Source organism: Engystomops pustulosus, chromosome 6 (genome assembly GCF_040894005.1).
Source record: "Engystomops pustulosus chromosome 6, aEngPut4.maternal, whole genome shotgun sequence".
NCBI lineage: Eukaryota > Metazoa > Chordata > Amphibia > Anura > Leptodactylidae > Engystomops > Engystomops pustulosus.
Genome location: NC_092416.1, coordinates 149,361,658 through 149,377,024, shown reverse-complemented (window position 1 = coordinate 149,377,024; position 15,367 = coordinate 149,361,658). Strand labels below are relative to the sequence as shown.

Here is a 15,367-nt window from a genome sequence, read left to right as displayed (position 1 = left end):
TGAAATCCATGTGGCTGTCCATGTGCTAAGAGTGACAAAATGGTACGGTAAGGGTAGCACACAACTGTAGTGGACCACTCCTTTTGCTCTAGTCTTCACTCATATTAATGTATTGGGGGAGATTTATCAGAAGTGTCTGAGACCAGACTTGTTCTAGTTGCCCATGGACACCAATCAGAGCTCAGCTTTCATTTTCCCACAGCTGTTAATAAAATTGAATGTGAGCTCTGATGGTTTCAATGGGCAACTGCAACACTTTTATCTTATTGGGGTTCAATCGCCGGGATCCCCGAATATTACCGGTTTGCGGCGTTTTTCCTTGAATTGCCCCGTTTTTTTGCCGCACGCGATCGGATTGTGTCGCATCGGCACCGGCTTGCATGCGGCGGAAATCGGGGGCTTGGCTGCCAGAAAACCCAACGGATTCGGAAAAACCAAGGTATTGAAAAAAAATGACACGCACTTACATGCACCAGGAAGAGGATGGTGAACTCCGGCGGACCTCGGCGCAGCAGTGAAACCTAGTGGGTATCGGCAAGCTCTATTGAAAGTACAGAGCAATAAACTCTCCATTGCAGGTTGTAATTCAGCCTTATGCCACAATTTCATAACCAAAGAAGGCTTTTGACACATTTTTGTGTCCAGATTGCTTTGACAGCCTCTTTAAATATCTAGCTCCCTTACTGGATAATAGTTTTTTGGAAAAAGTACAAGTTTTCTCAAATGAATCAGACCCCCCTCAGCCCTTTTATATGGTCACACGCTTTCTAACCTTCATCAAATTATCACTTTGAGCAGTTATCAGAGGGAACAAGTTTATTGGCATAACACGAAGGCACATTAAAACCATGTGTGCTCACTTTATCTAATGTGACTGGAGGTAGAAGATCTTTTCAGATCATTAATGCAATTATACTCTACGATTTTAATAATAAATTACTATTATAAATTAATAAAAGAGCTACACCTTGACTTCAGCCGTCCAACACATTACAAAGATTGTACTGGCGGCGAATGGAGCTTTTGCACAACCTGCAAGTTAACTTGAATTTGCCAGAAATCAAGATTTGCACAATTTCTGATGTACCTTGTGTCTTTATCTTATCTCTGTTTGTTTTGGCTAGTTTTTGCCTGTCTCCCCCCCCCCCCCCCCTCCCCATCTGCTTCTATATATCAATCTCATTTTTTCATTGTGTTAAATGTTTTATTTTTCCAGATCTCTTTTTGAGACATTTGTTACAAATGTCACACAAATGTCTCAAAAGTGTGGTTTCGTTTGGAGTTTTTTTGCGCCAAAAAATCTCTAAAATGTTTAGACAATTTGAAATGATAAATGTCATTTGCAACATTTAACACAACTGGAATAGAAGATAAATGTGTCGGACGTTGCACCCCAAAAAGGTGCAAAAATTGCAATGCGCCAAAAAAAATCTAAAAAAAGACAGAAAAACAGTAAGAAAATACAGATAAATAACCCCCAATGGGTTTGCAAAAAAAAACTCATGACAGGTCAAGTTTTTTTTAGCTGATGAGCCTGGGGAACCAGGTGTTATTTTTTCTAACCAATGTTAAACCTTTTTTTTTTCATTTGCAAAAATAACGCAACAGCCGTGCAATACACACACTAATGTGAAACCACACTAAGTTACAGCAATTGACAGGTCGAAACGCAACCTCATTCGCTTTTTTGATTTCGAAGGCAGGTAGAGCAACACTGCAATCTTTGCTGTGTGACACGTAGTACCCCAAGTCATAAGACATCTTTTTAAAATGATCCAATAGCGCAAAAAACCCCATCCATTTTGAATATGGTTTCGATATGGGTGCTTATAGGTGCTTAGGTAGGTACTTTTCTCCGACTGCAAACCTAGACTAAACTACCTCTTTCAACTAACGGTTAGGTGGGCCATTTTATTTGCCAATTTTTCATAAAAATTTGATATTAGTTACAATAGGGAAGAATTTTATACTTTGAAAATATAAATAACAGTAAGTGAAATTTTTGACTTTTTGGACAGATTCTTGTTTAGGTCTAAAATCAGCCCCTTATCACTATGAATCAAAATGAATTGGATCAAGTCAATAAACTTTATGCGGTAAACATTACCCTACGCAATATAACAAAGCTGCAGGAAGAAGACGGGACCCTAGAAATGTAGTAATTGTCATGTAGTAATTTGTGTATTTTCTACAAGTTCATACAAACAAGAAAACATGGGATTTATACATTTCTAATTAAAAGCAGCTCTGTGATTCCTGGACGAGAGGTTACCAGCTTGCGAGAACAGGAAAGCATGTTGCTTCCTACAAGGAAAATCCCCTGGAGCAAGAATGACACTTCCCAATAATTCAGCACATAGGGCAGATAACATGGTGCTTACCTCCTCCAGCAGCAGAAGTGTTAATAGCACGAAGTTTCGCTTGCAGCTCTATATTGAGAATGCTCCTAGTTTCAAAGTGGAGGATTACAATAGAAGAAAGCTGCAACATGCGTGCAAGACAATGCAAAGATGCTTTCCCAAAGTTGCGCTCCAAGATCCAACTTCCAAGGAAGTGAGATCAAGGAATGCTATAAAAATGTTACACTAAACAGATGTGCCGACAAATCTATGTCCAAATGAAAGAGGAGACATAGCAGGACAAACAAGCTTACCCCAAGTGAACAGACACAGCGCGCTTGTGAGCATGCACAGAATCGGACTCTCCATCCTCTCTCTGAGCTTATTAAAACAGCACAAGCAGCTGAGGGGGAATTAAGCGAGAACAGGATTTCAGGAAGCGGAGCCTTTTCCTGCACAAATACAGAATTCGTGTAAATAATGAGATTACTCAGCACTGCCTTACAAAAAGACCTCCCACCGGGAAGACCCGTCACTGAACATAAATGAAGTGACGTGCTTTCTGCACCCGAGGTTTAGAACAGTTCAGCGTAACCTTGTCTGTTACCGGGGTGGCTTCGCCTCAGCATCTGGGTTACATATTAGGGAGCAGAGAGGCTGATTTATCAAAGTCTCCTGCCTGAGCCAAACCAGTACAAACAGACTTATCTAATCATCTATTTCCTAAACATGTCTCGGGATGGTTTGTATCATTCCAGATATGACATATACATTGGGTAAAATGAAGATCGGTATATCTGCAGTAGGAAACACAAGGGCCATTGTCTTATTCATGGGTTGGTTGAGAGCTAAGTTATAGGATACTTCCAGCTGTGGAGTCTGATATCAGTCCAGTATGTGGAATATGCAAATACATTTTCCAGGGTGGGAAAAGGAAAACTATGACTCCAGTGCTACCTTAAATAAGGCAACACCTTAAACACAGGGGTGGGATTCAAATTTTAAACAGGTTCCATACTTTGTAAAAGGGAAATCCGTCATGTAGTGTGGTGAGAAAATGATACCTACTCTCATAAACAATTACAATATTTTACATTCAATTTACATTTTTTCACCGTTTTAGTCTTCTAGGTTACAATTTAAAATGAATATTTAGATGAATAAAATTGATCACCTGCCTGCTCAGACTATTTAGTTATAGATAGATATGCTCTCATATATAGACAGACTCTTTCACATCCATTGAATACAAAACAATTGTGTCAACTGAATAGATCCAGAAGTAATAATACATACAGCACCAGAACACAGTTGCCAGTAGAGTAACAGTGTCCCCACTGTAGCTCCCGACAGAGGGCCGAAGTAGAGAATATAGTGCTCCCAAAATAGCTAATATAGTTATAGACAGGTGTCCTACAGTAGCCAATGTAGTCACAGTGACCTACAGTAGCCAATATATTAGTGCACCCTAGTAGCCGTTATAGTCACAGTGCCCACAGTAGCCAATAGTCACAGTGCCCGCAGTAGCCAATAGTTACAATGTTCCCTAGTAGCCAACAATTACAGTTCCCTTAGTAGCCAACAATACCAGTCACCAATGCAGTCAATAGTAACAGTAATACACTAGTATATGGTAGCCAGTAGTAAAATAGTCAATATTATCTGTGCCCCTTGTAGCCAGTAGTAATTGTGCCCCAGTAGCTAGTAAAACAGTGCCCCAATAGTCAGTGGTAACAATGCCCCAGTAGCCAGTAGTAATAGAGTCCCCAGTAGTAAAACAGTCACCAGTAGCCATTACTAATAGAATTCCCAGTAGACATCAGTAATAGAGCCCCCAATAGTAATAGTGCCCCCAGTAGCCATCAGTAATAGAGCCTCCAGTAGTAATAGAGCCACCAGGACCAATAGAGCACCCACCCACCCCAGTAGCCATCAGTAATGGAGTCCCCAGCATTAAAGGAGCCCCTAGAAGTGATAGAGCCCCCACAGTAGCTGCAAAGTAGGGACCTGGTGCTGGCGCACAAGATGATGAGATTGCATTGTGTGCACAGGAGGATGCTGGCAACCTACAGTAGCAATATAGTAACAGTGTTCAAACTCTAGCACATAATATAGTCACAGAGCCCCAAAGTAGAGAATATAGTAGCAGTACTCCCAATATAGCTAATATAGTCACAGTCATATGCAGGTGCCCAACAGAAGCAAATATAATTACAATGACCTACAGTAGGGATTATAGTAAAAGTGCACCCCAGTAGCCATCATAGTCACAGTGCCCACACTAGCCAATAGTCACATTTTTTCCATGTAGCCAACAATTGCAGTTCCCCCTACTTGACAGCAGTAAGAGAGCCCCATGATATCCAGTAGCAGAAGATGCCCCAGTAGCCAATATTAACTGTGCCCCCAGTGGCCAGTAGTAACAGTGCCCCAAGTAGTCAGGAGTAATGAAGCCCCCAGTAGCCATCAGTAATGAAGCCCCCATCAGTAATGGAGCCCCCAGCAGTAAAGTAACCCCCACAGTAGCCAGAAAAAAGTTACTACTCTCTGGCGCTGGTGCCTTCCCGCGCAGTGCCGCAATGATGGCACTGCATGCGCCTGTGTTTTCCTATAGTAGACAAAAGAAATGGTGATCACCACAGTCAAAAGTAACAGAGCCCCATAAAAGACATTGATAGAAGAGGTCCCAGTTGCCAGTAGTAAAGTGCCCCCAGTAGTCAGGAGTAATGGAGCCCCCACAGTAGGTAGAAAAAAAAAGTTACTCACCTCTCCGTTGCTGGTGCCTCAATTACTGCTTGCACACCTTCCCACAGAAGGTGCTCTGCAGCCAACTAGGGGAAGGGAGATTGGCTTTTTCCCAGTTTGCCAACCAAGCTGTAAATTTAAAATCCGACTTGGGAGAGCCAGTCAGATCCCACCCCTGCCTATACATCAATGCCCAACTTTCAGAAAGTCCTGTGATAGAATAAATAGGGCTGCACTTTCATCATTGATAAGAAATCATACACCGGTCCACCAAAGGGCTTCCATCCACAATACTGCTGCTACTAACACAAAAATAGGATTACACAGCTCTCCAGGGCTGACACACAATACTTAGTAAGGTCAAAACTGTCAAATTTCATTTAAGTTCGTGAGTGGGGACAATTTTTAGTGATGATATATATATAGTGATGGGCATGATATTTAGTGCAAATGACTTGTTACCATTGTAATCCTCTATCTGCTAGGTCATATTTTGGGCTAAAATCATACCTAATCCAATTTTCCAATATACTTTCTGTACCAATTCCTCCTGGTTTTCTAGATCTCTGCTTTCTGTCCGTCTATAGAAAGCTTCATTGTTTACTTCCTGTGGATAGGAATCTGTCCCTGGTTATGTAAGAGCACACAGGTGCACGGCTCATTACAACACACAGCTCTCATTTACTCTATATCAGTGATGGCGAACCTTTTATAGACCGAGTGCCCAAACTACAACCAAAATTCACTTATTTACCATGAAGTGCCAAGATGGCACTTTAAGCAGTAATTTATTGCTACCTGTTCTTCCACATCTTTCAATTGTATCAGCCCCCTGAGGCCACCAATACAGTTGACAGAAGAGGGCAAATTCAGATTATCAGTGTAGCTTTTCTCCAGGGTCTCTGTAAAGGAAGAATGGTGGGTCCAGCAGGATGATCTCCAAAGATATTGCAGTTTTGTCAACACCTTCTCACTTTCCCTGCAGTTCCAAACATCCAATAAAGTGTTGCTTTAAAATAGCACTGAGAGCAGCATCTCTTAAGTTGCCTGGGACTGCAGGAAGATTCCGTGTTTGGTGAACTCTGTCCTTGGACAATGGCCTGAGTGCCCGCAGAAATGGCTCTGAGTGCCACCTCTGGCACCCGTGCCATAGGTTCGCCACCATTGCTCTATATGATACTATCGAGCTGTGCACTTGTTTGATCATGGACAGATTTCTATCCAGTGGAATTAAACAGAGAAGTTTTCTATACAATGGGCCACTATGTGCAGTTTGCCTCACTATTGTGCAGAGTGCATCCCATTCATGAAGACCGGAGCATGGTCTTCATGAATCAGGAGCACCCTGCACCCCCTAAGTGTGTGAGCCGAGTGCACCAGTCTTTTCCTGGTACAAGCAAAAAATACAGCAATAACAGCTATGTGCTGCACCCCTCTCTCGTGGAGCTACAAACGGTCAAGGGTTGAACCAGTAAACCCAAATTGTAAAACATAGAAAATAAGTTCTGACCGGAGCTCCCGGTTCTCTTGCTTCCGTGTGTCCTTCTTCTTCCAAGATGTCACTCACAAAACAGAGTAGTTCACACTCCTCCAGCACAAATTCCTGAATCCTCCGAAAAGAATATACCGCTATTCAGACCAACAGTCCTGCGTTTCTCCTGTGACCTCCTCCGTATGCAACACGATGGCGAGAATGTGTAGCTGGCGTCCCATGTTAGAGTTTTACATGCACATTTTTATCACTCTTTTGTGAGTATGTTTTTAATCTAAATAAATCCTGAGTGTTAAACTGTACTACGCTATCTGCGGGTGAATTTCTTCCAGCGATCTACCGCAACATATTTGCACCGGAGAAACGTAGGAGTGTTGGTCTGAATAGCGGTATATTCTTATCGGAAGATTCAGGAATTTGTGCTGGAGGAGTGTGAACTACTCTATTTTGTGAGTGACATATTGGAAGAAGAAGGACACACAGAAGCAAGAGAACCGGGAGCTCCGGTCAGAACTTATTTTCTATCTTTTCCTACTACACCCAGTTTAACAGCCGTGCGCCACAATTATGTCAGACTTCTAAAATACACTTCATAAATACATGTGCAGGCAGTTTTCACATGTACTTATGTGCAATCTATGCCAGAATATTAGCGCAGACTGCTTAATAAATGAGGGCCAATGACAGCAAACCAGGTTTTCTTGGGCTTGTGACACAATTTGAAAGTTAAATCAGTCCGAATCAGTCGCAAATTTGTGTCGTATGGAAGCAGCGCAGCTGCACCAAAAAAGGATTGCGTGCGCCAAAATCCCACCATAGACACCTAAATACCTGTTCAAGCCGTGTAATCCCTGAAAAAGGCGAACAGTCCGACAAAAGTGAGCAGTGCAACCCTTAGTAAGTGAGCCCCATTGTATAATTTTTCATCATACAAACAATAACATTTATTTGCCGAAATATGACCACCCCTTTAAGTAAAAGCAAACTTGTGTATGGCACATTTTTAACTTGTTAATTAGCTTTTTTGCAAATTATATTTTTTGGTGTTCCATGAAAGCTGATACACCCATTTTCTTCTTTTTTGTTCCTTCTTTCCACGGTTTTGTAAAGGGGCAGAGCTGGGTGTGGTGAGCAGTGTAGAAAACAGGAACCCCAGCTGAAATGACCTGACCCCTGATGCACCAATGAGTTAATTTGCATAAAATTGACAAATCACTAGAAATACTAAAGCTGTCTCTGCAAACCTTATAAAACACCCTATACACAGCTCAGAGAGAACTAAAAATCCTACACAGAGGGTGCAAAAACAATAAAGGAAACAAGTTATATAATGGATTGATTTGGTGCCCATTCTTTTACAATGGAGATAATATTAATTGGGGGAGATATATCACAATGGTCTGAGAGCAGAACTGTTTCTAATTGCACATGACAACCAATCAGAGCTCACTTTTCATTTTCCCACAGCTGTTTATAAAAAGAAAACTGAGCTTTAATTGGTTTCCATGGGCAACTAGGACAGTTTTACCTCAGAAACTACTGATAAATCTCCCCCTATATAATGTTTCTAGTATGCCTGAGATGTCAGTTAAAGGGGTATTCCAGGAATTTGAACGTCTGATACAAAAACCCATGATGCTATAACTGAGTGAATATAACAAAACTCAATGTTATTAGTCACAAAATGGAGCTTAAATTGTTTGATTTTATGATTCACAAAATGTTATGGCCTCTCTAAAGTTGGCACAGTTATCACCAAGATAGCTGCCAATGGAAACTACAAGTCCCATGATCCTTCAGTTCTCCGTAACTCCTCCTACCTCTTATTTTCTGCCCCCAGTGATGATGTAACAGACTGTCCTGCTCTGTTACCATAATAATGATGTGTAATTGTCATCATGGCACATCACCAAAACACTGGCTATACTGGATGCACTGCAACCAACCGACTACAGGCAAACATAGTGGTGATCACATGACCTGCCCAGGCAGGTGCAGGACAGGTGATGCGGACCTGTGACCAGCGGCCATCTTCTGTCCTGTGTCTTCCCTGTGCGGAGGAAATTAACGGACTGATTAAAGGGCCGGTAGTGTTTTAATTCTTCATTACAGTCTATGTCACCAGCATTTTTTTTGCTAAGGGGAACAAAATTTTAAATAACAAATAATATTAGCATATTTTAGCATATTAGCTTATATTTTACTGACTCATTTGTATATGAATTATGCTGAATCCTGGAATACCCCTTTAAACATTTGGGTAGATTGAGGTTTGACTACTTATTTTGGACCAGCAGTGTGTAGAAGAAGTAAGTTCAAAGTAGTCAATACAAGGGTGTGCAGCTAACCCTCATTGGGCTTGACAAGTGTATGAGTTGTGTTTTTGTAATAAGTTGTAGTTAGGTATCAGTATACCAACTTGTATCAGTAAATGGCGAGATCTCTTGGGAAACATAAAAGATATTATAACATATTACCATATTTTATATTATTTAGTAATATGCTGTATAATCCGTAACATTTCAGGACTAGTTCCAGTTTTTTTTAGCTGTTTCTTACACTAGGTCACATTGAGCTTTTTACCTTTATCAAGTTTTTCAGTCTTTTTCCTCTCTTGAATATAAAGTTTATTATGTCTACGCCTATGTCTATGCTTTCTCACACTGTAAAAACAGTATGTTCACCAATATCAAGGTGCAGACAAGACATGAGAAGCAAGAACTACAGACGGGTATCCGATGACATGTTTGATTTTACAACATCAAATTATTACTACCTGTATTTTTTCGAGCTACAAGACCCTTCTTACTATAGGATGCGCCCCAGATTTAGGCTTCCAAAAAAAGGAAAAATATTTTTTACACCAATTAAAATATCCCTGTTGGTTGCACTAAAGTATAGCACACACAGCTCTGCATCATCCATACAGTTACACACACACAGCTCTGCATCATCCATACAGTTACACACACAGCCCTGCATTATCCATACCGTTACACACACAGCCCTGCATCATCCATACAGTTACACACACAGCTCTGCTACATCCATACAATTACACACACAACTCTGCATCATCCATGCAGATACACACACAGCACTACATTATCCATACAGTTACACACACATCTCTGCATCACCCATACAGTTACACACACAGCTCTGCATCATTCATACAGATACATACACAGCTCAGCATCATCCATACAGATACACACACACAGCTCAGCATCATCCATACAGATACACACACAGCTCTGCATCATCCATACAGTTCCACACACAGCTCTGCATCATTCATACAGATACACCCACAGCTCAGCATCATTCATACAAATACACACACAGCTCAGCATCATCCATACAGATACACACACAGCTCAGCATCATCCATACAATTACACACACAGCTCAGCATCATCCATACAGATACACACACAGCTCAGCATCATCCATACAGATACACACACAGCTCAGCATCATCCATACAATTACACACACAGCTCAGCATCATCCATACATATACACACACAGCTCAGCATCATCCATACAGATACACACACAGCTCAGCATCATCCATACAATTACACACACAGCTCAGCATCATCCATACATATACACACACAGCTCAGCATCATCCATACAGATACACACACAGCTCAGCATCATCCATACAGATACACACACAGCTCAGCATCATCCATACATATACACACACAGCTCAGCATCATCCATACAGATACACACACAGCTCTGCATCATCCATACAGTTCCACACAGCTCTGCATCATTCATACAGATACACACACAGCTCAGCATCATTCATACAAATACACACACAGCTCAGCTATACACACAGAACCCCCCCCCCCCACACACACACACACCCCTCTCTCCCCTTCTTCTTACCCTGTCCCAGCCCAGCATGTTCCCAGTATCAGGTCCTGTGGTGATGTAAGAAGCATGTGATCAGTCACATGATGCTGACATCATCGCAGGTCCTGTAGGACACCCGGGAGAGAGCAGTATGGAGGCTCTCCTCTCTGGGAGATCAGGTGCAGCTCTATATCAGGGCATCATCCGATCTCCATTACAGCAGTCAGGAGGGTCTAGCAGTGCTGGGTCCTCCTGACCTTCGGTCTATAAGACGCAGGCACTTTTTACATAAAATACATAAATAAAACAAAAGTTCAACTCTCCCCTTCACCTAACAACTTTCCTTAGAACTGATATAAAAAAAAAACATTCATAAACATGTCAGGTATCAACATTTCCCAAGTCCCTTTTTCACCATTTTGCAAGAAATAAAAAATGTAGTAGAAAGTAATCAACAGGTTATCGTTGGAAAATCTAACTTGTTTATTATTTAATATTTTTATTTATCTGATTTTAATATTTTTATGTTTTTATAGTTGTTTAGTTCCTTTAAACTTTAAAAAATAAATAAAATTTTAAAAAAATTATACAGGCCGCTTGTTGTATAATACCTTTAACCCTTCCCCACACAGGCTTTATGTTAATCTACCATTAAAATAAAGCATGATAAATGATGAACTCATAGATACAGGCACTGGGACTGTGGTAATCTTCTTATATTTTTTTATCCATGGCTTACTTTCTGTTAAAATCAACTTTTTAAATTATGTGTAACCAGAGCCCCTCCATGCTGTAGCTTCACAGGCTGTTGCACTGTGCAGGAGCCTGTGAAGCTACAGTACAGAGGGGCTCTGGTAAGGCGTCTCCAGAGCCCTTCTGTCTAATTAGCATAATTTTAAAGTTGATTTTAGAAAGAAGGAGGCCATGGATAACAAATATAAGAAGATTACCACTGTCACTGTGTCTGGATCTATAAATAAGTGTCTCTGGTTAATCATGTTTTAATTATATGGCAAATTTCTTTTTATGACCTAGTGAAGTACTTGTACGGTGCTCATCATGAAGTGGTTAAAACATGTAGGCAATTTGGAATTTAACTTTTTCAAAGTGTCCTAAACGAAGTTGTCAAATTTGTGCTGGATACCCTCCAGTTTTAGAGCTGATTTGCTGAGTTGAAGTGGGAAAAATGCCCTTGTAAAGGTTCACTAAAACAGTGAGTGTGGAACTCGGATGTATGTTTTGTGACTTAAGGTTTAGCGACTTTAGACTTATGAACTTTATAAGAGAGTCATTTTATTTACTTATTTTAGCTTGGCTTGTTTATATTTCTTGATCTTAAAAATCTTCTGCCATCTGATCCAGTGCATTTCTGCATTCACATCCTAAAATGTAGCTGTATCTTTACAGATTCTGATACATTTAGAAAGGAAAACAATCAGTAATCAGTGCCTAGGTTCTCTACTGTCAGGTAGGTGGTCCTGGACTGAAGGAGGCATCCTGGTAAGACCTTTATGATGGTAGATATTCTATTTTGCATATTTGATGCTGGAATTATATGCTTATACAACCAAAGCTGAGTCCCCAGATCCCCAATACCCTATAGTTGTCCATCATCTGCAGAAGCCCACGTATGGGTGTTCAAAAAAGTTTGAGGACCATTGGTGTAATAAGTCAGTTCCTACTCTAAATTACAGAAGAAAATCAAATGGACTTGTCAAAGCACAAATGGTTTACAGAAAGCTTACAAGCAACTTCTAGATCCTAAAATGATCATGGGTTTAGTTTCAATCCAGATTACTCAGGGATAAATCAATTATGGAAGTAATAAAGCTAATCTGGATTAGTCTGAATCACCATCCGTTACCATTGAGGTACACAAGGTACAGAGGAAAAGCAAAATATTCAGGAGAATGAATATCTTACTGTATGTGGTGACTACCAATTACCACATTTTAATTTATTCACTTTCCCTTTCCAATAAAAGGCCCAGTCTTGTCCATCCACAGTGCACAGAGCAGGTGGCGGGCGGGACTGGGTGGGACTTGTATTGGAAAAGGGGGATTGAATAAATTAAACAACAAGCTGATGTAACCCAAGACTAATTAGCATAATTATATTGGCAAAATTGTGGCATATGGAGTTATACTAAAAGAAGACCTGAGGAAAATCATTCCTCTGGAACTTCTCATTAGGACAATGAAGTATTAGTAAAACTGATGGTAGATGTCCTTTAATTAGCTTGGTTGTAGTTCAATTAAATTGAAGTGTATGGGACTGACCTGCAATTCCAAGTACACCCACTGTACAATGTATTGCAGTGGTAGGAAGGGAAGAGACTGCATTGTCTTCATTGATTACAGGCTAAACCGTTAACTGAACTTATCTCCATCAACTCTGACTCTTGAATCTTATAATAGGTGCTGACCCACCAATTCTGGCAAAGTTAAAACTTTTTATGTAGACATTAAAACTTGAAACATTCAGTGCATTTAGTTTGAGCATCCTATATGCTATTTAGGAGTTCTTCTGTCAGGTAGGTTGTCCTCGGCTGGAGCAGAATAGGTCCTCATTGGCAATAGTCTCATTGTTTCTCAAATAGAATATTTTTGTCCTGTATTTTCTGGCATAAGCCCAATAAAAAGCAACAAAAAATCATCCTGAAAACATTTCACTAGACAGAAATAATCAGGATCGGGAGACACGTTGTTGGATTGTCTCTGTAGTGCAGACTCAGGCTCTGGGTCTGCAATTTAGAGAATTTGCTCGATATCCTATGGCTGTAATATATTTTTTTCACAGTTCTGAAGAAGAACCATGTGATTTCATGCTCTCACATCACAGGTTGTGTGCTGCTCAGATTCTATAGACAGTTTTGGAGTATTACGTGCAGGTTTGAGCAGAAAGATCAGCAGGAAGGAAGCAAATTTCAGATATTAATAAGAGTACGATGTCATCTTCCGAAACTGGGACAGACTTTACATTTTTGGCAGTAAATAATGGAGGACAGGAAGTGACATCACATCATATTATCCTGTTCCTTGTCAAGCAGAGCAGCTAAAGAACTACAGATTTAAAGGTGGCACAGATGTGTTACTTGTAGACGTAGCATAAGAATCCAGTTTTTAATTATTTTTCTAATATTGTAATTACTTTTGTTTAAGTAGGTAAATGTTTGCTTGTTCTTCTTCCCAAGCAATATAATCTTTAAAGGGTTATTCCATTTTTAATAAGTCCTCCCACATTCCAGTAATAGTGGAAAATGTGGATTGCCAGTGATAGCTGATATTACTAGAGCGATCATGAGAAACGGGGTTCCTTATTCCTAAAAGAATGAAACGGATGATCACAGGCAACCATGTGGTACTGCCATATTGTACTAGGCTGGAACACTACAGTATAGCATGGTACTTGGCTATGTCCAGCAGGCCCATGGTTGTCAATGGTAAGGCTGCTCATGTGCGACCTGCAGCTCCCTTCATTTGGACAGTACAAAGGATTCACATCTTCATGATTAGTGGCGTGGCTCCGATTGATGCAGACCACAGGTCTGGGAGGCCCGTGGACCCCATAGCTATCAGCCGTTCTAAGTATGGAGTGGACAAAAGTCATTGGCCGCTCTGTCCACCTCTCTTCCCAACCAGAGTAATTGTACCCAGCTGCAGAGACTCCAGACTGCAATATATATACACATATAAATATATATCAAAAAAAGATAGGCACCACTCCAAGTTGTGATGAAAAAAAGCTTTGGTTTTAATTAATCTCCTGTGAGCAATGTTTTGGCTGCAGCGTCAGCCTTTCTCAAGCAATGAACAAAGTGAACAACAAGGTGCATCTTGATGACATCAAATAAGGCCCCCCCCATAAGTCACACTGTGTCCCCCCCCCCCCCAAAAGCCACACTGTCCCCCCCTCCCTCAGTAGCCACACTATCCTTAAAGCAACACTGGTACAATTGATCAGGGGCCAGAATTTTTTTCTTGCCCGGGTAAGCTGGGTGCTGGTGTCGGGCCTGGCTGATGCCATATTTTTTGCAACTTTTTCCACTATACTTCACTGCAAAATAGATTTATGAATTTATGAAGGGAGGCTTTTCGAAAAAATCTGGCACAAAAAATCACCTGAGTGATTTGTGTCAAACGTTTGTGCTACGCTTGTGCTGGTTTGTGCAGCTGAAATTTTCATTTGTACCGCTATCGTTTTTAAGATATTAATGAAAGTTTCCAGAGGTCATCAGAGGTCAACCAGCCCCACCACATTGCCCAAACCAAACCAAACTGGTGCTGAACAATTCTGCTACATTTGTGCTGGTTTGTGCTGCTCAAATTTTTGTTTGTGCTGATTTTGTTTTGAATAAATGAACAAAAAATTTAAGGTCAAAAGTTCAACCAGCCCCCCCCCACATTAACAGAATCAAACAAAACTTGGTGTCAAATGTTAGTGCTACGTATGTGCTGGTTTGTGCAGCAAAAATTTTCGTTTCATTTTTAAGGTATGTTCAGGTGTTTACATGGGTTAAAGGTGTTTAGGATAAACTGGTAAAAAACAAACCTAGTGACACTTCCCTGGTTTGATTACCAGGGGGAGCTAGAAAACACATTACACTTTGGAAGAAATTAACTCTGATGACCTCTGGAAAAAAAAGTATGAATATATTAAAAATTATAGCGGCACAAACCAAAATTTTTACTGCACAAACCAGCACAAACGTAGCACTAACATTTAACACCAGTTTTGTTCGATTCAGTTAATGTGGGGGGCTGCTTGAACTTTTGACCTTTAATTTTTTGTTCATATATTCAATACAAAAGTAGCACAAACAAAAATTTGAGCAGCACAAACCAGCATAAACGTAGCAGAATTGTTTGGCACCAGTTTTGTTTGGTTTGGGCCATGTTGGGGGGCTGGTTGACCT

At 40.6% G+C, this 15,367-nt stretch overlaps 1 protein-coding gene across 2 annotated transcripts in view; it reads right to left on the bottom strand.

Moving 5' to 3' along the window:
- Positions 1-2,798, bottom strand: part of RAMP2 (receptor activity modifying protein 2) — a 38,155-nt gene extending 35,357 nt beyond the window's left edge. The window contains exon 1 of one of the 2 annotated variants that reach the window (XM_072111748.1): positions 2,654-2,798. In XM_072111748.1, the coding sequence (XP_071967849.1) occupies positions 2,654-2,708 (55 nt within the window). In that variant the 5' untranslated portion in view covers positions 2,709-2,798. Of the gene's footprint in view, positions 1-2,381; positions 2,519-2,653 lie in introns of those variants that run through there. The other variant, XM_072111747.1, reaches the window with a different exon arrangement.
- Positions 2,799-15,367: the final 12,569 nt, after the last annotated feature.